At 45.9% G+C, this 22974-nt stretch overlaps 1 protein-coding gene across 2 annotated transcripts; it reads left to right on the top strand.

Annotated features, from left to right (window-relative positions):
- The first annotated feature begins 265 nt into the window (after positions 1 to 265).
- LOC135378273 (uncharacterized) lies at positions 266 to 22416 on the top strand. 2 transcript variants are annotated; one of them, XM_064611256.1, is made up of 8 exons: positions 266 to 504; positions 4022 to 4225; positions 8762 to 8860; positions 11123 to 14458; positions 14604 to 14732; positions 15146 to 15313; positions 18491 to 18592; positions 22265 to 22416. In XM_064611256.1, exons 1-4 carry the CDS (start codon positions 388 to 390, stop codon positions 11189 to 11191), a joined length of 489 nt encoding a protein of 162 aa, XP_064467326.1. In that variant the 5' UTR covers positions 266 to 387; the 3' UTR covers positions 11192 to 14458; positions 14604 to 14732; positions 15146 to 15313; positions 18491 to 18592; positions 22265 to 22416. The 2 variants fall into 2 exon arrangements, with proteins under 2 accessions (XP_064467326.1, XP_064467327.1); XM_064611257.1 differs by lacking the exons at positions 266 to 504; positions 4022 to 4225; positions 8762 to 8860; positions 11123 to 14458 and adding an exon at positions 14487 to 14542.
- Positions 22417 to 22974: the final 558 nt, after the last annotated feature.

The following is a 22974-nucleotide window of genomic DNA, read 5'->3' on the forward strand; positions in this document are numbered from 1 at the left end:
TGCTTGTCACCAGTAAGTGACGCAGCTACAACCAGCGACGTCTCAGTTGACTGAAGCCCTCACGACGCCAACCTCCTTCAGTCGTCGGCGAACTTCTCCCTCGCATACCAGACATGCCAAACACAACGCGTGTTTACTTTGAACGGCATTCAACTGCGGCGAATGAGAACTATGATAACATCACGTTACGGAAATAGGCATCTCAGAAAGCGGCGTTAGTCAGCCCCCTGACCCTTTCCTCCTTCCTCACGCTCTCACCCGAGTGTAAACTTCCGTTTCCGGACGCCATCCTGGAAAGCTGTCTGCTTATCGTCGCATGTGACACGCTACGACGCGCGGGCGGTATTGTGTTCAAAAACGAGGCGAGCGCTTGCATCTAGAAACCCGATGGGCATGCCTCTCGATGTGTTTGTAAAGGAGCCCGACAACTTGCCCGGTTTCTCGTACAAGGTGTCCTTGGCATTCTTAAATGCTCTAGGCGGCGTGCTTACCATCGCGGAAATAGTGAGTACATGTTTCGTGCTGTTTTCCATGGCTGTTGACTGATTCCCCAACGAGCGATTTTTTACAAGAAACCTACGCAAGCTTACTCACATTCCAGAGCACAGCAGGGAATTCAAATGATGTGTTTTGACGTGCAAATTAGTAGCGAACCAATGGTGAATTACTACGTATATGAATTCCAAATCTGTTTTTCAGTACGAACGTGTGAGGTATTTCCGCACATTCGAAGACGTTGAACAAGATTATGATGTAATCAATGAATGATGCGCTAAATGTAGAGCTGTATGGCCGCGCCACAAATGTTGAAGGCAATAAGAGAAGGTAGGTGCAAGGATAGAAAGTGTGAAGGCTGCCGGCGGTCTCGCAACTCCTTATGGTCCTGGGTAAGGGTTTGGATTCCGAAAGCCCCGGGATCCCGGTACATTTTAATGTCCTGAAATCCCGGCGTTTCGGGATAATAAATTTGGGCTTTCCTGACACCGAATGGTTGATAAAAAAAAGGAAACAAAAGCTCGTCATCTTCCCGAAATTTGTTTTCAGGCGTCCTTTCCACGAAAAATATCTGTTGCAATCCGAAACAAGAACCAATTGCGTCATCCACGCGAGCTGCAAACCGGCAATCGACGAAGTACGAGACACGTGAAAAAATTCCGAAGCGTTTTGATTACTTAACGAAATGACTTTACGCCCATTTGCCTGCATCACAAGACAAACGAATGTAAATATCGATCCTCTTCCGTTTGATAAAAGAGCAGCACCTTCCACATCAATCTCTTGACTCCATCCTCGTAAGCGCAAAAGTTTCAGTCCAATAACGAGTCGCACGTATGGTTGTCAAGTGTGGATTGTCGCTCACTGCGATCGGAACGTCACAGGTTATTTGTGACAGCATGAAAAGTATAGCAGGACGGGACACGCACACACACAAACAACGAGTAATGGACCTGTTTCACAGACGCGTCGTATCCTTGCGGCTCTCCAGCGAACCACCCTCGGCTCGCGCCAAAACAAATCCACGTGGAGAGCACAAAGGACCAAAACCGGTACGGGGATGGGACCGACGAGCTGGCGCCGTTCGTGCGGTCTCCCCACTGGTCCCCACTTCTGTCTTCTGCCCGCATACTGCGCCATCTAGTGAAGACGGATATAACCCTCTCCGGCGCCTCAAGGTCATGCGCATGCGCATAGGCCGTTGTGAAAAAGTTCCATTAGGGCCTGAACAAAAAAGTCGACACAGCACGGAAGCTTCCTCTGACGTTAGGCAAGTGGCCTCGGCTATATTTCCAACCAGAACAGTATAGTTGCTATGGGGGAATAAAAAGAGAGAACAGCCTAACGCAGAAACACGCACTCTATTGGTATTTGCAATAGCGTGGATGCATAAGTGGAAGAAATCAAAGGCTGTTTGATTATTTCAGCCTTAGGACAATTACTTTCCACCATGCGCTAGTGGTTACAGATTCACAAAAATCTGTTCCCGTCCCGGGATCCGCATCTAAAAATCGCGAAATCCCGGGATTGTAAAAACCGCATAATGTTAAAACAGAACATCACCGCATCTCACGTTCCTAGCCAACCAGCATTCCGAATGATCTCACTCTGTGTCCTGGCTTGTTCAAAACAGGTGGAGGCGTCTATTTGTGACATGCATAATGTGTTCCAGATAGGCGCCGTCTTCCATTTTCAACAAATGAGGACACACAATGCTATCATCCGGAATGGTGGTTGGCTCGAGGCGTGCTATGTGGTGAAGTTCTATTTTAACAGTGTTGTCCCGGGTTCTTGCACTAACAACGACGCCACTTAATTGTGTTTAATGGTCATTAACCGAGGCGCTTAGCATTAACTAAGCTGAAGTTGAACCGAAATAAAAGAAAAGAGACAAATAAAGAACGACAGAATGTGACGAGATCACGTGTTGCAGAATTTCGAACCGGAATTTTCCCTTGTGTAGCTGGATGAGGCAGGTTCTGACTACAGTGCTGCATCTATGCACATAGAACATTGTATTTGCGAGTTGCGTTTCAATCCCTTGCGTTGTCCACTATACGTAGCTAACGTCGATACACCACGTGTCCACATGATACCACACTGAACTTACCTCATCATCAGAGCTGCAACCAGAATATCCTGGAAGATGCCAGTCCACTGAAGAAGTAAGAAAGAAAGACAATGCAGTTCGAAAAAGGTGTAGTTCTGAATTTGCGGAATAAACTCAAAATATAATCAAGAACCTCATAAATATGGTTAAACACAACAATGAGCAATGTTCACTCGGGAATGTGTCGACAAGTTCCAACACGCGCAAGGAGCACGTGGGGAACAGATAGTACATGGGATTATGATGGATGGGCCGGGCACAGGTTCCAAACTTGTATCTTGCCGGAAGCGCGCAGTGATAGCGCGACTGACGCTTTCAGTAGGAAGAAATGCCCTGGTGCCAGAGACGCTTTGGACTATTACTCCTTCAGTCGCGGTTTTCTGAACACGTAAGTACGTAAAACCTGAATCAACGAAAGCGTATATCAACGCGCGAAATATCGCACGTGCAAAATTAGAGAGTATACTTTGCCACACTCTTAAAGATTAACTTCACCACATATAACGCTCTTTGCCAACCATCATCCCAAATGACAAAGTTCTCTCCCTTGATTTGATGAAAACGGGGGGCGTACGCCATTTTTGTGGCAATCAGGAACTGTATAATGCCACAGAAATGGCGTACGCCCCCCGTTTCCAGCAAATCAGGGGAAAGAATGATGTCACTCGGGATGATATGGTTGGCTAAGAGCATGCTATGTGGTGAAGCTCATTTTCTTCCTGCTGAAGACAGGCCTTGCTCGTCGACCCATCTAATACTCTACTCTCCCCGATGAACTCGTGCACCTCACCGCATCCCCATCCTTCAACTTCCTCTATCTTCCATCCGTCCGTCCTTCCTTTGTGTTTTGTTTTGCGTTGCGTTCTTTTTCTTTTTGTTTTGGCTATAGTCGTGACGACGCCCACTTCTGTGTGGCCAACAACGGCGAGCCTATCCTGCCATTACCCCCCCCCCCCTCATTTTTAAGAGTGCAGGACAAGTACGTTTGCAAATACGTTGTCTGTTCAGACAATTCAACAGTGGAACGAGCTATCTGAAGCACAAGTGTGCTCGTCAAATGTACCTATACCTTCTTTTCATCTCTGTAACCCATTTGCTATGCGCCTTCGTGCAATACGAGGTAAATCTTTAATGGAGGAGTATAAGAAATAAAGTAATAAACATTACGTGTGTTATCATCTTGTATATCATCCTATGGCATGGCGACACCCTTGATGTAACCGCCGCACAACGGCGGAAGATGCTAATAATAATAATTTGGGGTTTTACGTCGCGAGACAACGGTGACCATGAGCGAACGGCGGAAGAGTGCACTGTATTTTGAGTAGGCATCTGCATAAAGATGGCTAAGTGTATGTCACTGTGTACTATGTCACCTTCCTTGCGTTTAACTAGGTTCTTTTTCACACTTTCCAGCTCTGCGGCATCCTGACATTCGCTTTGGCCTACTCTGGCCGCTCCTACCACTACGAGCTTTCACACCTCGTAGTAAAAGTTGAACCCAGCCAAGATGTCACCTTCATGATCATCGTTTCGTTCCTGTACTGGTTCGTCTCGGCACTCATCTTAGCATCAGCGCTGGTTTCAAACACTGGCATCCATGTCACAACCACGTTCTTTGTAAGGACCTTCCTCGAATCTCGTGAACTGAATTTTGTAACTTGCCAAGTGAAAGTTGCGCTCTTCTCGTTCGTTTCACCAATAAGAATTGCACGCTGTATTTACCAACCCATATTTGCCACTACAAAACACTCGCTAAGCACAATAAAAATCCGAAAATGTCCTTTGGAGAAGGTCTATACTAGATGCCTCCTCACTCTAAAAATAGAAGTTCATCGTATAGCACGCTGTGCGCCAACCATTGCCACGAATGATAGGGTTATCGCTTGTGATTCGAACACAGGAGGAGGCGTACGCCTTTTTCTGGTGATTTGGATACATGGAAATTGCCACAGAAAGGCGTACGCCCCCTGTCTCCTCGAATAACAAGCGGTAACCCTAGCATTCGTGGCAATGGTTGGCGCACAGCGTGATATGCGGTGAAGTTCTGCTTTTAGAGTTATACCTCCTTCGCTGCGCAGACGTCGCGATGTCGTCAGCTACAGCCAATCGCCGCGGACGATTTCAAATGCGGAAAGGCTAGAGTGGCTGCCCACGTGGCTAATGGCGGCTTGTTTCCACGCCTGCGGCGTCTGAAAGGATGGTTGTGATTGGCGGGACTCCTAATGACTACGTCATATATAGGGGAAGGTGGGGCAAGATGAGACAGAAATTTGCAATTGAATATGGAATTTTTATTTTTCGTGAAACTCCCCAGTCATCATCTCGCAATAAAATTGTTTCGTGTAAAAAAAGAAAAAGAAAAACAAACAAAAAAAGAAACTAGTCACAGGCACATTCTCAGAGGTCTAGAGCTTCTCATCTGTAAATCAGAACGGACGTAGCCGGTTCTAAAATAGACACCGAACAAGAAATTCAAAAATGACCCTCAACTGATCAAACCTCAGGGCAAGACGAGACATTGCGTGGGGCAAGACGAGATACGCCGTGGTAATGAGCTATACAAATTAATTTTTGCAATCGAAGCACCTATACAGTCCCCTTGTGCCCACCGCTCACATGATGTGCAATAAAACCACACAGAACCCGGTGCTATTTCCCTCCACCATCCTTTACAAAAAAGGCACCACCAGTCTGATGTGTCGCTGGTCGCTCGCTTTTAAGTGCGCTTCTGGTTTGCTGGAAATGTCTTAGGAAACAGCAAAAATTTGCTGGAAAATCCTAAGCAATATGCAAAAAAAAAAAAAAAAGAAGAAAAGAGAATCTCCGAGGAACATGCATAAAGTCACCTCATACTTGACTTATCAGCTTCTAAAATACATTAAATTTAAACTACATGAAGTTGTCGCGTCTTGCCCCGTGCATATCATCGGATGCATTAATTTTTCAGTGAAACACCGGATAACCAAGAGTGCCCATATTTTGCATATATCTAGATGAATGAATAAAGAAATAGTATGTGGACTTACATTGACAGAATAAGCGTGCGACACGCTGCTGCACAGCTGATAAGGAAAAGGACTACAGAAAATCGCGCCTTTTTTGCGGGTCTTGAAGGCAAAAGTTCCAGGCAAAAGGCACATTCCAGGAAAAAGTAACCGACTGTTTTCTCTTCAACACAAACACCAATCCGGACAATTCCCACGTGCAATAAAGCGGACATGCAGAGCCACCTACGAGTAAAGTTTCAAGCGGATGGGGCAACGCGTCTCTGAGACAGGCGGCGTCGAGCAAAAAATGTCTCATCTTGCCCCGTGTCTCATCTTGCATCACCTTACCCTACACTCTTAAAAATGAACTTCAAAACATAGCACGCTCCTAGCCAATCATCACCCCGAATGACAACGTTCTCGCCCTAGATTTGTTGAAAACGGGAGGAGGAGCCTATTTTGTGACACTTATGCTATGACACTTATGAGGCACAAAATTGGCTCCTCCTCCCGTTTTCAACAAATCAGGGGCGAGAACGTTGTCATTCGGGATGATGGTTGGCTAGGAGCGTGCTATGTGGTGAAGTTCATTTCTAAGAGTGTAATAGCGATGAGGGTGGGATCAGGCCTTGTTTGGTCTGGGTGTCATCGGCCTATTCACTGTCAGATAACTTGAAAAAAAAAAAAGCCGCGTGAGTAGGAGCATGAACACTGCGTAATCAGTTTTCTACTGCGATAGACAACGGTACACTCTTAAAAATGAGTTTCACCAAGTTGTTTCACCACATACACTCATTAGAACTGAACTTTACCGCATAGCACGCTCTGCGCCAACCATTGTCGCGAATGATAGAAGGAAAGTTGACACATAAAAGGGTGTACGCCTATTTTCTCGGCTTATCGGGAGACAGAGAGATATCATCCGCGATTATGATTGGCATACTGCGTGCTATGCGGTCAACAGCGTCCCCTGTTAATGCCTAAAAATCCGCTCTCTAATCATTACCTTCATTGCCTTTCACACAAGCAGGCTCTTAAAACAGAACTTCACTGCATAACATCTTCCTAACCAACCATCTTCCCAAATGACATTATTTACTCTAAAAACAGAACTTCACCGCGTAGCACGCTGTGCGCCAAGCACACTGTTAAAACAGAAGGAGAGGGAGGGGGGGCAATAGCAGGATCGGCTCGCCGTTGTTGGCCACACAGAAGTGGGCGTCGTCACGGCTACAGCCAAAAAAAGAAAAAAAGAAGACGGATGGAGGATGTAGGGTGGAGATGCGTAGAGGGTGCGTGAGTTCGTCGGGGAGAGCAAAGTGTTAGAGGGGTCATTGAGCAAGACCCGCCTCCTGCAGAAAGAGAACCAAGTTTCTTGCTTTAGCGGAAGGTTCGGCATAAGACCCACCGGGGTAGCGTGCCAGAGCTGGAGTGAAGGAGATGGGCCTCGCGCGCAGAATGGTATGCTCGGCAGTCTCGCAGGATGTGCTCGATTGTTTCAGGTTGTCGACAGCGACCACAGCAGGCGTCACCCCTAGAGCCGATCGTGAATAGTTGAGAGTTGGTGAATGCAGATCCAGTGTGTAGCCTATGGAGCATGGTCTCTATGCCCCGAGGAAGGTTTTTCACGGGAAGAAGGGGGCGATGACGGTGCATGATGTCCCGTATCCCAGGGTGGCGCAGTTCAACAAGCTGTTGAACGGCCATTTGCCTGTCGGTGTCGTCCGGAGTGGGTAAACAAGGGGTGCAGCTCAGGTGTGCCGAGGACGCTAGCTGATCCGGCCTTTCGTTGCCGCCGATACCGACGTGGGATGGTATCCATTGGAAGGCGATATCTCCTCCGGTTTGTTTATGCTGAGCGCATAGCTTGCTTCACCACATAGCACGCTCCTAGCCAACCATAATTCCGAATGATATCATTCTGTGTCCTGATTAGTTGAAAATGAGAAGAGGCGCCAATGTGGTATGCGGTGAAGTTCTGTTTTAACAGGGTATTGCCACAAATGATAGGGTTATCGCTTCATATTCGAAGAGAGAGGGGGGCTTACACCTTTTTGTGTCAATTTTGATATGTGATAATCAACACAAAAAGGCGGACGCCCCCTCCAGCAGCACAGCCAGTAAAATATTTCGGGAGCCATAAAATATTTCCTCACGTTCCTGTCCCAAATGCACTACGAAAGGTACCATTTGGAGGGGGGGGGGGCGAACACCGAGAACCCCCCTGGCTATGCTAGTGCCCCCCCTCTCTTTTCGAATAAGATGCGATAACCCTATCATTCGTGGCAATGGTTGGCGCACACTCTCTAAAAACTGAACTTCACCGCATTGCACGCTCTGCGCCAACCATTGCCACGAATGATAGGGTTACCAGTTCTGATTCGAGGAGATAGGGAGGCGCACCCCTTTTTATGTCAATTATCGTATATCCGAATTGACACAAAAAGGCGTACGCCCCCACTCTCTTCGAATCCGAAGCGATAACCCAATCATTCGTGGCAATGGTTGGCGCACAGCGTGCTACGTGGTGAAGCTCTGTTTTTAGAGTGCAGCTTGCTATGCGGTGAAGTTCTGTTTTTGTTTATCCCGATTTGTTGAAAACGGGATACGCCCGCCATTTTCTGCTTTCCACAAATCAGGACACAGGATAGCGGCATCATTCCTCGCAATGGTTGGCCTTCAGAATGCTATGTGGCGAAGTTCTGTTTTAAGAATACTCAAGAAAGACCCTGGTGACCTTGCTCTGTCTGAACACCGTCGCTGTCCTCGACAGATGTCCAAGACCACTCATCCAGCTCATCATCGGTCATACACGTTTCGCATAACACCCACAAACTGCCTTGGTCGAGGTATATCAGATTCATACGGAAGTGACGGAAGTGTGCCATAACAATTCCTTCTGTCCTCGTCTGTATGTTTGCTTGCCTTTAAACTTCTGTCGATCAGGCCATTCATGGACCTTCGATAGTCGAGGCAAAATAAAGACTCCCGCCTTGTCCAAGGCTGCGTCCCTCTTGACATCATTGTCTGTTCCTTCTGTACGTCACGCGTGGCTGAGACGGAGATTCTCTCAAAAGAGCGCTTATAAAAACGAGCATGCCTGATTAAAAAAAAAAAAAAGAAGAAAAAATCATAATGCCTTTTCCTTTCATTGTCATCTTTACAGTACCTTCTTTTTCAAGCGTTTGGCTTTGTGTTCTACCTGTGCGGAGGCGTTTCTCTCATGGCAATGGAAAAGACTCAGGCTGTTCTCATCGCAGCTGGCGTAAGTACGTTTTAATTGCCGAGTACAACTGTGCTACTCCACTGTGGTTCGAAAAAAAAAGAGGCTACATATGGAGCAATAACGATCCGTGCCCAATATCAGGAGGGCCTAAGTTGCCAGTTCCCCATGTATTTCTTCCTATTTGGCGCATCAAACGCTGCCGGAAGCCATTGTTGTCCCATTGTCATCATCGTGGAAAGTACCGCACCTAAATTAGAGTCGAAGATATAGGTGCGGTTCATTTAAAAAAATATTCTCGCCGTAGTGCGTTTTGTATTTGTTTTGCCACCTGTAGGATGGGACGAAACGTTATGTGTGTATTGTCATGAACTATAAGAGAACTAACTATGGTGCTAGCCCCCTTTTACACCGACTCTATCTTATTTGCATTATTGATTATTGTTGTACTGTTGATATACCAGATAACAACGCTCCTAAGGGGAGATTTTTAGGGGGGATTTTTAACATAAACAAAATACAGTTACATTTTGTTTATGTGATCTACAGGACTTGACTCCCCTCTTCGTATACACATCGGGGATTTTTAAGAAAAAATCTTCCCGGAAACAGCACCGCAAGGGGTACTTCCCCGCATGAGATTGTGCATTTTCGTCAATGTGTACGAGACACGATGCAACTTCGCAGAGCAACGCCGGGCAAGTCTGGGTCACATTATGGTGGATGCAGTGATTTGACGGTGTTTCGTGAGAAGCCTGGATCACCTGGCTAGCACAGAAGATGGCTGCTATGAATAGCTACCGATGAGGCACATGAGCAGCATTCAGTAGATATCAACAAACACAGTGATCATACAAATGCATATCAGGTTCAGGACGTTTCCACAAGCCAAACGCATGCGGACACAGAAAATGAAAAACGTCTGGTCGAAACGAAATTCTGTGCGCGAGCACTGTCAAAGAAGGTTATGCCACGAGGGGGGAGGGGGGGGGGGAGGGGAAAGGGACCACTGGGAAAAATGAGATAAAAACCGGGCTGTTGCTTCGTGATAAACACAGTGCTTCGTGTGTGTGTCGTCCTTTCGTGTCCCCTGCACTGGGTTTTATCGCTTTTAAAATTTACCAATGGGAATATGTCACAACTTGGGGTTTTCATGCAATCTTCCAGCCGCTTGCTACACTGTTAAAACAGAACTTCACCGCATAGTACGCTCCTAGCCAACCATCATTCCGAATGATATCATTCTGTGCATTGATTTGTTCAAAACAGGCAGGAGGTGCCTATCTGGGACAGATTATCTTGTCCCAGATAGGCGCCTCCCCCCTGTTTTGAACAAATCAGGACAGAGAACGATATCATTCGGAATGATGGTTGGCTAGGAGCGTGCTATGCGGTGAAGTTCTGTTTTAACAGTGTAGCCACGCTCGTGCCATGATGTGTAGCGAGGGGCGGCGGAAGGGGGGTTACAGCAACACCTCCTAGATAGCAGAAGGCCTGCGCCCCACGTGACATAGCGTCACGCAGGAAGGCCTGCTGTGGATGCTGCTATATGACGTCAATGAAAGAGCGAACAAGAGGAAAGCTCGAAGCAGCTCGCAAAGCTCACGCAGGTCTCCGTGAGCTGGGCAGTGGGCAGGCCTTCTACTATCTAGGCGGTGTTGGTTACAGGGTTTACCGTATTCCCCCTGAATTTGTGAAGGGGGTGCAAAATTCCCATGGAGGTGAGGCGCCAGTGTGTTATCTCAAGTGTCGCATGCGAATAAAATCCCATAAACCCTTTTCCTGGGTCGATCGCTCAAGCTGCCAGCATAGTCAAGGCTTTGTCGATTGATGCGGTGGAACTCACGACGACATGACCTGTAAGTGTTCGCGGGTTCCAGGGTGTTTTACACAACTCTCAGTCTCATGTGTGTCATGAGCTGTAGAATCGAAAGCTGCACCGCACGGCGCGGCGCATACAATTCCAGGCTCGCTGGTTCTCGTCCGCGGTGACCTGACTGCCTCGAATTTTTGGGACCAGGGCATGCATTTGTGGTGGCGGTGGAGGATGAAAGGGGGCGCCGGTTGGGATCTGGGTTGGGATCTGATCGACGTCCCCTAAATTCAGGACGTCGCGGCGACCCTGTGTGTAGCGAATGCAACGTGGGCAAGGGCACTAAAACCGAGAGGGTCATGTAAACAAACTACATCTTATTCCTCTGAACAGGTACTAAATCGAGTTTGGTGGCTATCACCCGTCAGCTTCACTGTGATGTTTGCAGGCTGTATAACACATAAGCGTTGATTATTTTACTGACCTTGCAGGTCTTCGCTATCCTGTCAGCTGTACTTCACGGCTGTCATTCCTTGCTCACGTACAGAAGAAAGGAATAGGTCGTATACTTCGCCACGAATCTTGTAAATCTCAGCCTTCTGTCGTCACTGTACATATTATTAAAATATCATCATATATCAAGTAAAATAGTAGACTTTTACTTAGCGTGTCCACCTACAGATCCCGAGGTAGCGGGCTCGATCCCGGTCGAGGACGCCAGCATCTTGGTGGCAGGATACAAAGTTGCTTGCCTTCTTCCGCGAGGGACGCAAGTACGGTGTGCTGTATGCCGAGATTTCGGTGCACGTTCAAGAACCCCCAGGTGGGCAAAATTAATCCACTGACCTAGCACTGTGGCGTCGCTCGTGATCACAGTTGTCTCGAGAAGTAAAGCCACGAATTTTCAACACGAATTATTGTCAGTATACTTTTATTTATCTGCGATAAAGACTTGCCGCAGAGGGTGAGGGTATAGGTGAACTAGTGCTTTTTATCTCTTCCTCTTTCCCACTGGGAGCACAGACATATCGGCGAGCGAGCGGAACATTGCGCTATCTGACAGCCTCTGCAAATGTCTCTGTGCTGCCACAGCGGAGTGAATGCACACTCCTCGTGGGGGGGGGGGGGGGGAAGCTTGTCACAACGATCGCTCCCGAAGGATAAAGTAGCGTACACGCGGGCTAGCAGGCGGACAAAACTCCATGCTACAAACTAGGGATGTGCCAACCGAATCCTCGAATCCACGAATCCTATAGGCAGGGATTCGAGATTCGGGAATCCGAATCCCAGTGCCCAAAACAACGAATCGAATCTTTCGAATCCACCGACCACGTTTGTTTGTTTCTTTTTCAAATTTGAGCTTCCGGAGTCCGCCGAAAGCCTCATTGACCGACTGGTCTTTTCCTGTTTCTTTGTTTACATTGCTCTGGACTGAAAGAGTTCAGGCAGGAACTGTTACATTACAAGTTTAAAAGTAACATGGTTTTGCTTTTGATTGTTGCTTTAGCTTTATGGAAATAATTCAGACTAGAGAATTTATGTATTTCCTGTAGTCGATGAACAATATGCATATGGGTATATTTTCTCCCGAAACTGAACTATTATTTCATCATTTTCGTTAAACAAATGTATCATATTCTGCTTCAAAACACTTTTCAGTAGAAGTTTTTTTTCTTGTCTTTTTACACTATTTTTAAAGAAAGGATTCGAAAGGTTCGAGATTCGTAAGATTCGTGGATTCGGATTCGGATTCGCAAAATTCTGGATTCATCCCATCTCTATACTACAAACCAATTACGTGTACAATATATTAGGAAGGATTGTAATGTACGACACTCAGGGATGGGCAGTATTTAAATACATCGTAACTGAAATACTATTTAAAGTATAAATACACGTATTTATATTTTGTATTGAAATACAGACTCGAAAAATGTATTTATAGTTATATTTAAATACCAATTTTCGGGTATTTATTCTTGTAAATACTTTATAAATACTCCTAAATACGGAATATGCTGACTGATATCTTAAAGTTGCCCTGCATTTGACCTTTCGGGAAGAAGGGCAAGTTTGCGGCACAGTTATGCCGTGTTTGCGCTATAGCATGTGTGTGCCACAAACCATTTTAGATTACGAGTTTTTCACTGTTGTTGCGGACAACAGTCACGTCTACTCGATTACCTTGTTGTACGAAGCATCCTAGTCAAGTTTAATACAATCATTTGTTCATCGGCACCTGTGGAGACTCTCCTCTCGTTTGCGAATCTGATTGTACGGCCGAACAGAAGATGCCTAGATGCAGTCTTCGAGAAACCTCTAATATTAAAATCGTCATGATAATCTAACGATAAATGATATTGTTCCTTGCTGATTTGTTGTTATGATCATCGTTATTTCTGCAATTCCAGATGACATCTTCCTCACAGTATTTATGGTAGTAGTTACGGTATCTAAATACTGTATTTATATTTTGTATTTAAATACTCACGTTGAAAAGTCTTTAGAGGAGTATTTAAATACACCTTTCAATAAAGTATTTTGTATTTATATTTAAATACTCAAAAATATATTTATGCCTATCCCTGACGACACTGAATACATAGTTAGGTTAGGGTATGATTACTTAATTGGACGTGAGAGTAATTACGGCAGAGTTGTACAACTCCAGAAAGTGTTTAAGATCGATTTAAAATGCTCGAGTGTCGGTTGTTGTCAATAAGATTACCAACTTTATTTTTAATAGAAGCGTAAGGCTTTATTGATAGGAGATGCATTTGAATATGGAAATGTAATTGATGCAGATTGCGCTTTCTTCGAGTAATCATCCTATGTGAAGTTGTAATGATGCCCCGTTCTCAGGGATTATAAACAGGGTTTCTCGTTCTCCTCATTTACCCGAAACAGCGGATGAACAGACAACGCAGGGCAGAGAGGTTTTGTCTTGGGCAGCTGTGACCCTCTAGATCATTTATATTGCAGAGCGCATCGTTTTGGCCACTTCGTAGGACACGTATTTGTCTTGGAAGCACGAACGTTATAGCCTATAGTTATATGTGCCTTTTCTCACGATAACTTAACGTAGTGTTCTAACGAGAATGTGACAGGGAGCTGATATCCCGCTCCGTCGCGGATGACGAAGAGTCAATAAGCAGCAAACATCGAGGAATAACGGTACTGAGAATCTGCCCTGTGCTAGCTTTTTGAAAGATATAGTCGCCGAGACGACAATCCAAGTTATAAATGATATCAAATTAGCATTCGAGGAATCTCTCAGCTGTAGCGGCGTTCGCAAGAGACATCTGCCGGAACAAGTGCCGCTTTCTTTTTTTTAAATCAGACGCGAGAGGTTTTTGGTGAGGTTGGCAGCAGAAAAGTCTAAGGCATCTTCGTAGGTTGAGATTGTTTTTCTAGAGATGCTGTCGCACGTTTTGAGACTTGAGAAGCGTTACAGTGAAGTGCATGCACCATATTCACGAAACCATATTCATCAAATAATTACGTGCTGTAAAGCGCGTTTCTGCGTGAGAATCAGCCGCTGAATATAACAGCCTTGAAAACAAAACAAAACAAAAAAACAAAACAAAGCAAACAAAGAAACAAAACAAAGGCAATAGTTAATAACAATCCTGTAATCCCGCATTTATCAGTGCTTGGAAAGACGTATATGCTAAGCGCAATTGGGAATTTTTACACTGTGGGCTATACTCGCAATTTGTTAGCGACGCGGATATCATCAACTTTTTGCGCTTGCACAGAAGAAGACGAAGACTGTCCAGAAAAAAAAAAGCCTATAAACAACACAGCAAAACGCCACCCAACACAATGTGAGTATTTCGCATTTACCAGCCATTTTGCAATGGGGAATGTCTATTTTCTCAGACTGCAAGCAGTATCGACATGGTCATCTGGTGCAGGGAAGATATGTAGGAGATATTAATCTGGAGAGTTACACAAATGCCGTCTTTGCAGTTATACAGCTAACAATACGTAAACAAAGCCATGGCGCATCAACCAGCCATTGACGAGACGTTCAAGCAGCTCCGCTTGAATACCGCCTATGTTCTGTCCATCAACGGATTTCTAAACATCCTCGAAGTGGTGAGCACACCTTTCGCTGTATTCGTATAGTTACTAGACATGCACATCGTATAATTTCCTCACCCACTACGTTTACATCTTTCCATCGATTGGTATCTTACATGTGTCTCCCAGTTACTATTCTATTATCCATATTATTATTGCAGCTCCATTCTTATTGTCTTTGCCGTGTATGATATGAGGGTACCATGACATGCCATGCTAACCGAAGCAGAAAGCTTCCCTTTTACAAACACATACCTGTATCTCTGCAATACCATCCAACATAATGGGAGAACACACACACATGACAAGCTATCACAAACCTGTGTATAGGGGCAATGTTGTTGTGGGACGCATGAACATATGCAGAACAAATAGCGATCACATTGTGAGGATGTCTTCTAATCACCATACTCGTGACGCTTTTACAGACGGCTGGGTTTGGAAACTTCATGACGTACATGATCTTTGGCGTCACCTCAAAGTCACAGCATTTTCTCTACGCTTGCTCCTTTGGCTACTCTCTCAATGGGACCTATATGCTTATATCCGGGCTCTTCTCACTGTATTTTGCGGAGCTGTTGCCCGTGACAACACTGGTGAGCTATTTCGTTATTGTCCTGTTCTTTATTATTAGAGAACAAGGAGCCGCTTTTGCGGAGGCTATGCCATGTTACGTCGATTAATCGTGGCAAATCTTAAAGCAACTGTATATCAGTATAGAGGTGCAATCTCAGACGATTTATAGGGGGAAGGTGGGGCACGATGAGACTGAAATTTGCAATTGAATATGGAATTTTTATTTTTCGTGATTTAAAGAAAAACTAGCCATAGGCACATTCTCAGAGGTCTAGAGCTTCTGATCTGTAAATCAGAACGGACGTAGCCAGTTCTAAAATAAACACAAAACAGGAAATTAAAAAAATGCAGATTGTCTCATCTTGCCCCAACCCTCGGGGCAAGACGAGACATCGCGTGGGGCAAGATGAGACACGCCGTGGTAATAAACTATACAATTCGTTTTTGCAATCCAAGCACATACACAGCCCCCTTGAGCTCACCGCCCACATGATGTGCAAGAAACCCACACAGAGCCCGGTGCTATTTCACCCCATCGTTCTTTGCAAACAAGGCACCGCCAGTCTGGTATGTTGCTGGTCGCTCTCTTTTGAGTGCGCTTCTGCTTTGCTATCCTAGGAAGCAGGGAAATTTGCTGGAAAATCCAAGGCAATATGCCAAAAAAAAAAAAAAAAAGGGGGAAGCTCTGAGGAACAAGAATAAAGCCACCTGATAGTTGACTTAGCAGTTTCTAAATTACATTAAATTTAAATCGCATTAAATTTGAATTACATTAGGTTGTCGCGTCTTGCCCCGTGCATATAATCGAATGCATTAATTTTTCAGTTAAATAGCGGATGACCAAGAGTGCCCATATTTTGCATATATCTAGATGAATGAATAAAGAAATAGGATGCGTACTTACATTGACAGAATAAGCCTGCGAAGCGCTGCTGCAGAGGTGACAGAAAAAAAGACTACAGAAAATCGCGCCTTTTTTGCGAATCTTTACATTCAGGGCAGAGGTAACATATTTTTTTTTTCTGTTCAACGCAAACACCACCCCGGACAATTCTCACGTGCAACAAAGCAGACATGCAGAGCCACCTATGAGTAAAGTTTCAAGCGCATGGAGCAACGCGTCTCTGAGACAGGCGGCGTCGAGCAAGAAATATCTCATCTGCAACCGTGTCTCATCTTGCCCCACCTTACCCTATATTCGATAGCCTGAGACCTCAATATTCATACGTCACAATTTTCATCCCGATTGTATTCATAGTTTTTTAGAAAATTAAAATTGAAAATTACGGGCGACATTGTGTCGAAGTGGCCACCAACTGCGCATTGCTCGTCGAGCACGGCGGCAAAACTACATTGCATGTGGACAACACTGGGTTTAAAACAAAAGAAGCTGGCTACGTGTCGGCTACGTAGCCATCAGGAGCAGCAAGTCAGTCGGGAACATGGATCACTGTTGCTTAACGAATAGGGGATTCTTCGCCACCAGACGCCGCACTGAGCCGTCTTACCTCAACTTTGCTACACTCTAAAAACAGAACTTCACCACATAGCACGGTGAAGGCCAGACACTGCACAGAAAGATACCTCTATCACTCCCGAAAAGTGGAAAGCGCGGGGCGTACGCCTTTTTTTAAACTGCATAAGTGTTCCAAACAGGTGTACATCTCCCGTTTTAAACCAATCAGGGAGCAGAACGATGTCATTCGGGATGGTGATTGGCTGAGAGCGTGCTATGTGGTGAAGTTCTGTTTTCAGAGCGTAGTAAAGTAAAAACATTAAGCGTTCTCTGTCACATTTGCAACTTCTGCCTGGTGCTTTACGGTATATCTCTAAGACAGGTAAACTGACAGGAAACCTAGTAAATCAAAGTAACAGTTAGCAGTCCAGCTTTCACAGTTTTCTTTCAGTTCCCCAGTCACATAACTTATTCGGTAATTCATTAGGCAACTAAGCTTTGGGCAGTTCATTTAATGTTATGGTCAACCAGGGACTTCTGGGGGAAGCACTTGGTAGACCATATGAGGTGTAACCACTGAGTGGGAGTTGTACGTGGCGTCCCTAGAAATCACCGAAGGAGCAGCTGACATGGAGCCAGGTGTCGCGAAGTTGTTAGTGCGGATGATTGTACAGTCTGTGACCTAATTTTTATCCCTTAACCACAATAGAGTGCGTTTTGGAATGTTTGTTTGGCGACCTTGACGTCCAAAGTATTCCAATTCTCGTATCGCGACGTCAATGACCAATAGGATAATTTGTTTGTCGATATCAAAAGTCTTCCTATAAAATCAGCCTATCATCATACAAGTATTAGAATACCACCAGAAATACAAAATCAATCATATTAATGCCTGCGCAATTTCTGGCTTCATAACTGCGCTCCTAAAACCGATCTGCCTACTGATCCCAAGATCGCGGGTTCAAACCCGGCCGAGGACGGTGGCAACTTGGTGGAAGGGTACAAGTTGCTCAGACACGCCGTCTTCCGCGAGGGTCGTTAAGTGTGGTGTGCCCTGTGTCGAGATTTCGGCGCACGTTAAAGAACCCTCAGGTGGGCAAAATTAATCCACAGACTCGACCACTATGGCGTCGCTCATGATCACAGTCGTCTCGCGACGTAAAGCCCCGAATTATTATCCTAAAACCGAACTTCACCACATAACACGCAGAGCTCAACCATTGCTTAAAATGATACCGTTATGGATTTTGATTTGTAGAAACCGCGGGGCGTACGGCTTTTTGTGACAGTTGTCTGGGGTTTTTCCTGGGTTTTCCTCAGACGCTTTTTGACATATGTCGGCACAGTTCCCTTAGAAGTCAGCCCAGGACGCACATTCCCCCAGGGCGTCAGTCGTGACGTTGCCCACATCTGTGAGGCCGACAACGGCAAGCCCTTTCACCATCACCACCACCACGACCACCTTGTGACAATGAACGTAACAGAGTGGGTGTAACAAAAAAAAGAAAAAGAAAAAGAAAGGCGTACGCCTTCCGCTTTCAACGAATGAGAGGAGGGAACGGTGTCATCCGGCATGATGATTGTCAAGGAGAGTGTTATGCGGTGAAGCCGCTTTCAGTTCTCCGCACTTACCAGTCAGAAAAGTGTTGATGATATTTTCTTCATACAGATATCGAACAGTGCAGATGCTTTGGAAACAATGCCCAGCTTTTTTAACTTACATTCTAACATTTCGTTTCAGTACAAGTTGTTCCAAGTGAGTGCCATGTCCATGTACCTTCTGGGGTCTCTAGCCGTGCTCACCTACGACCTTCCTAGCATGCCAGATGTCTTCTGTGGTATGGTATGTATCGCAATCGAAACCCCAGGAACGTTTTTCTTCCCTGTAGATTTCTGATGCAGAGATTAATGCACCCATTATTACAGTTACGTTGTAACAACTTAATGTATTATTGGCGACATGTGTCTAAAGCTGAAATAACAGTGACCTGAACAGGAAGAAGGTTGAGAGTGTTGGGGGTGTAGGGTGGGCCTGAATGGTGGGCCTAGGTTGGGAATTGCGCCGATATTGTGAGCACAGACTCTTCTTCTACACATTAACGGTAAAAACCGAACTTCACCGCATAGCACGCTCTGCGCCAACCACTGCCACGAGTCATACACTGTTAAAACAGAACTTCATCACATAGCACGCTCCTAGCCAACCGTCATTCCGAATGATATCATGCTGTGTCCTTATTTGCTGAAAATGGGAGGAGGCGCCAATCTGGGACACATTATGCTTGTCCCAGATAGGCTCCTCCCTCTGTTTTGAACGAATCATGACACAGAATGATATCATTCGGTATGTTAGTTGGCTAGGAGCGTGCTATGTGGTGAAGTTCTATTTTAACAGTGCAGGGCTTATTAATTCTGGTTCGAGGAGAGAGTGATGCGTACGCCTTTTTGTGCCAATTATCATACAACCAAACTGACCACAAGAAGGCGTACGCCTTCCTCTCCCTTCGAATCAGAAGCGATAACACTATCATCCGTGGTAGCGGTTGGTGCAGAGCGTGCTATGTGGTGAAGTGCAGTTTTTAAGTGCACCGAAACCGAACTTCAACGCATAACACGTTGAAGGTCAACCGTTGCACAGAATATGATAGTGTTATTGTTGGATGCTGTCGGATAAAAATGGAATCGGAAATAGGAAGAAAAAAAAAACGAAACTTTAATACGTAAGACAAACGTCTGACATTGCCAAACGTGTAGCGTCGACTGCCTCCGACGGAACTCTCTGTGTTTTTCCCCGCCCGTCTCGGGTATCGTGCCCTCCTCGCTCTCGTGCGCGCGTACTTTGACCGCTGCGCTAACACGCTAACACGGCCCCGGTGTAAAACATTGCGTCCTTACAATCTTCGCCGGTGACGTAATCCAAGAGCCACCGAGGTGGGCATCTCCTGCGTTTGGGGCTTCCAACGGGAGCTGTAAGCGGTACTTCCGAGAAAGCGCGTTCTGCTATATCAGGGGTCAGGGCTGATGGATCGCCGTCAGGTTGGCTGTCCGAGGGAAACTCGTCAAATATCTCGCTGAGGTCGTAGTCATGCTCCATGTGATGATGTTCGCGGTAGGCTTTGATTTGCATGGCAGTGGCGATTTTCTTTTCAGTTTGCCCATTCGGCAACGAGCGTGCAATCGTGTAAGCGTTGTCCTCGTCATTCGTTATTGTGTAGGGTCCCTCATAGAGACTTCCAAGTTTGCCGTTTCTCATTCCGTTGGAGAGGAGGATCTTGTCTCCTATCTTGTATGTTGGTGTCCGGTGTCGAGAGTCGAAACTCTTTTTCATGGCTTGTAAATACTGCGTAAGGCTACCGTGTGCGTCATTCCGCGCATCTTCAATGTCGATGGCTGGATTGTCGGGGCTGACATGAAGTGCGTTGTCGATGTGCGTCGTTGAGGCGAGAGTCCGCTGCACGAAGAGCTAGGAGATTGTGAACTTCGTCGGGTATTCTTGAAACGTGTCGGCGACAGTATTTTGCTTGCCGGGTGTGTGTCGGATGGTGAAGTTGTACTCCATCAGGTCGAGCATAAGCCGTGCGAGGCGTCTGTGTGGCGCCTGTTTCGTCATGATATGTGTAACGGCCCAGTTGTCAGTGAAAACATCGAAGTGTGTCAGTCCTTAAAGGTAGCAGTGGAACCTGTCAGTCACAGCCCAGTGCAATGCGATGGCTTCAAGTTCAGTTGAATGCTTGTTTTCGTCCGATATGGGAACCTTCTTGCTTGCGTATTCTACAATACGGGCAACTTTACCCTCTCGCTGAACTAAAACAGCTCCAAAAGCTTGGTGTGATGCATCAACATGGACTTCCGTGGGAAGCTCAGGATTGAAGGTTGCAAGTATGGGCGCTTGCATCAGACATTGTTTGAGCGTGGTCATTGCGGTTTCGTAGGCGCTGGTCCATACGAACTGTGCGTCCTCCTTTGTCAAGTCGGTAAGAGGACGGGCAATCTTCGAATAATCCTTGATGTACTTTTTATAGTACGATGTCAGTCCCAGGAATGACCGAAGTTCCGTCTTGTTACGTGGTGTAGGGTACCTTTCGATCGCTTCTGTGCGTTGAGGATCGATAGAAAGTCCCTCGGGTGAAACAACCAGACCCAAAAATGGAATGGCGGAACTCATAAAGATGCACTTGGTAAAGTCAGTTCGCAGTCCAAGTTCACAAAGAGTGTGCAGCGTTTCAGAGACAAGCTCAATGTGGTTGCCAGCATGTTGATGACGGTGGGGTCGTTAGGGCTAGCGTTGGGTGTGGCCCCAGAAGGTTACAGAAGAGGCGGTGTCGTAGTGGAGGTAGCGGTTGTAGCGGTGGTAGCGATGGTGGCAGTGGCCGATGCGGTTTTCCTCGTCGCCATGTCGGATAAAAATGGAATCGGAATCGGAAATAGGAAGAAAAAAACGAAACTTTAATACGTAAGACAAACGTCTGACATTGCCAAACGTGTAGCGTCGACTGCCTCCGATGGAACTCTCTGTGTTTTTCCCCGGCCGTCTCGGCCGTCTCGGGTATCGTGCCCTCCTCGCTCTCATGCGCGCGTACTTTGACCGCTGCGCTATAGCTGCGCTAACACGCTAACAATGCTCCATCTGCTGGCCCCTTGGGAGCTCGTTCACGTTGCTCTGGGAGCTCACTGTGCGTGCGCTCGACTTTCAGTTATGTTTGTGTGCTTGAATGAACGGGGTTGAACCACGCTCGAATGAACATCCCATTCGAGATGAAGGTTCGTTTGAAGCTTGCTCTGCGGTGAAGTTCTCTTTAAAAAGTGAAGGTTTGGTGATTAGTTATTTCGGCTAAATTTTGAGGAAAGCAGTTCCAGTCACCACCATTCAAACAGAAGAAAAATTTCCATACGTCGTCAGTGCGGCATTCAGAACGGCGGATTTTGAATTTGTGATCAAAATCGGCGAAAGATAAAGAAGCGAGTAATCGTATAGTAATATCAGAAGGGATATTATCAATAAATCCGGCAGCACTGCTGCATTTTCCTAAAGCCCCAACTATCATCTAGATGTGCATGATGGAGGTAAAAAGAAAAGAAATCAAATCAAATCAATGAAACAGGAAGTGACCTGTAAGGAAACGACTCCAGGTTGGCAAATTGCGCACTCTGGAAGAAAGGCAATTTAAAGGTCGTTAATGTAGACCACAAAGACAAGAGGACCAAGTACTGAATCCTGAGCGACGCCAGATCTGTAACAGCAACACAATCTGAAGAACGATTATTATATACAACGAATAGTAATCGGTTAGTACCTAGGACCTTCTCTGGCACTGGCAGAGGGAGCGCAAGATTAATTGTACGTTCGACTTCGTGGTCCAAGAAGAAACACGTTCAGCTCGCAGAAATCTGAGTATACTGCTGTCATGACTGAGATGAGGTTTATCTTTACCATCCCATCTTTAGTTTGTTATCGTTTTTACAAAGTATTACCGCATTACATATGATATTTGGCTGATGTCCGCCTTCATTCCAGGCGGCGGGTTTGTTCATTGGACTAATGCACATGGTTCACCTCATCTACCTAATTACCACAGCTCCTTCGACAACATTCTGACAACACCAAAATGCTCATGTTGCTGTTTGTATCCGTTGGACCAGCCTGTATAAAATGTATGCTTGCTTGTTTCTCAGCGTTCGATCTTTATGCTTTATGTCGTGTCAGCAGTAATTGCCCCAGAAATCGACGTCTGGAGGGATATATGGATATGGACACATGTGTATGGGTATGCACTGGTAGCCGAGCTCTATTGGGCAATCTCAGAGACTTCAGGGGGTGTTGCAAGAAACAAGAGGGGTGTACACCCCCTTGGAGGGGGGGAGGGGGGTGTAGGGAAGTCCCTGCGTGTCAGTGGTGGCGTTCTCGCGTCGTCGGCACCAGTGTCGGGTATTAAAACAAGTAGCTCGTCCAAGGAATAGGATAACCCACGTTTCACTTGGGTGAAAAACGAAGGGTGGGAAAAGACATTATGGTGGTATATAGTCATTGTGAAAAGAAAACAACAGCATATATCGGAATCACACTCTACTATCTCTTGCCTGGCCAGTGAGTACAAGAAACACAGCGAAACGTGGTGCATACACCACGTATAATTCAGGAGCACAATGAAATGCGCTATTTAGTTTATTTATTCGCCACTAATATAGAACACATTTCTTATCGATGCCTGGTGCATAGACACGAAC

This window comes from Ornithodoros turicata, chromosome 1 (assembly GCF_037126465.1).
Source record: "Ornithodoros turicata isolate Travis chromosome 1, ASM3712646v1, whole genome shotgun sequence".
NCBI classification, from domain to species: Eukaryota; Metazoa; Arthropoda; class Arachnida; order Ixodida; family Argasidae; genus Ornithodoros; species Ornithodoros turicata.

Bases quoted from the DNA above. Each gene is read 5' to 3' on its own strand.
- LOC135378273 (XM_064611256.1), top strand. From the start codon at position 388: ATGGGCATGCCTCTCGATGTGTTTGTAAAGGAGCCCGACAACTTGCCC. The intron at 505-4,021 runs GTGAGTACATGT...CACACTTTCCAG, and splicing joins TGCTTACCATCGCGGAAATA to CTCTGCGGCATCCTGACATT. The intron at 4,226-8,761 runs GTAAGGACCTTC...TCATCTTTACAG, and splicing joins ATGTCACAACCACGTTCTTT to TACCTTCTTTTTCAAGCGTT.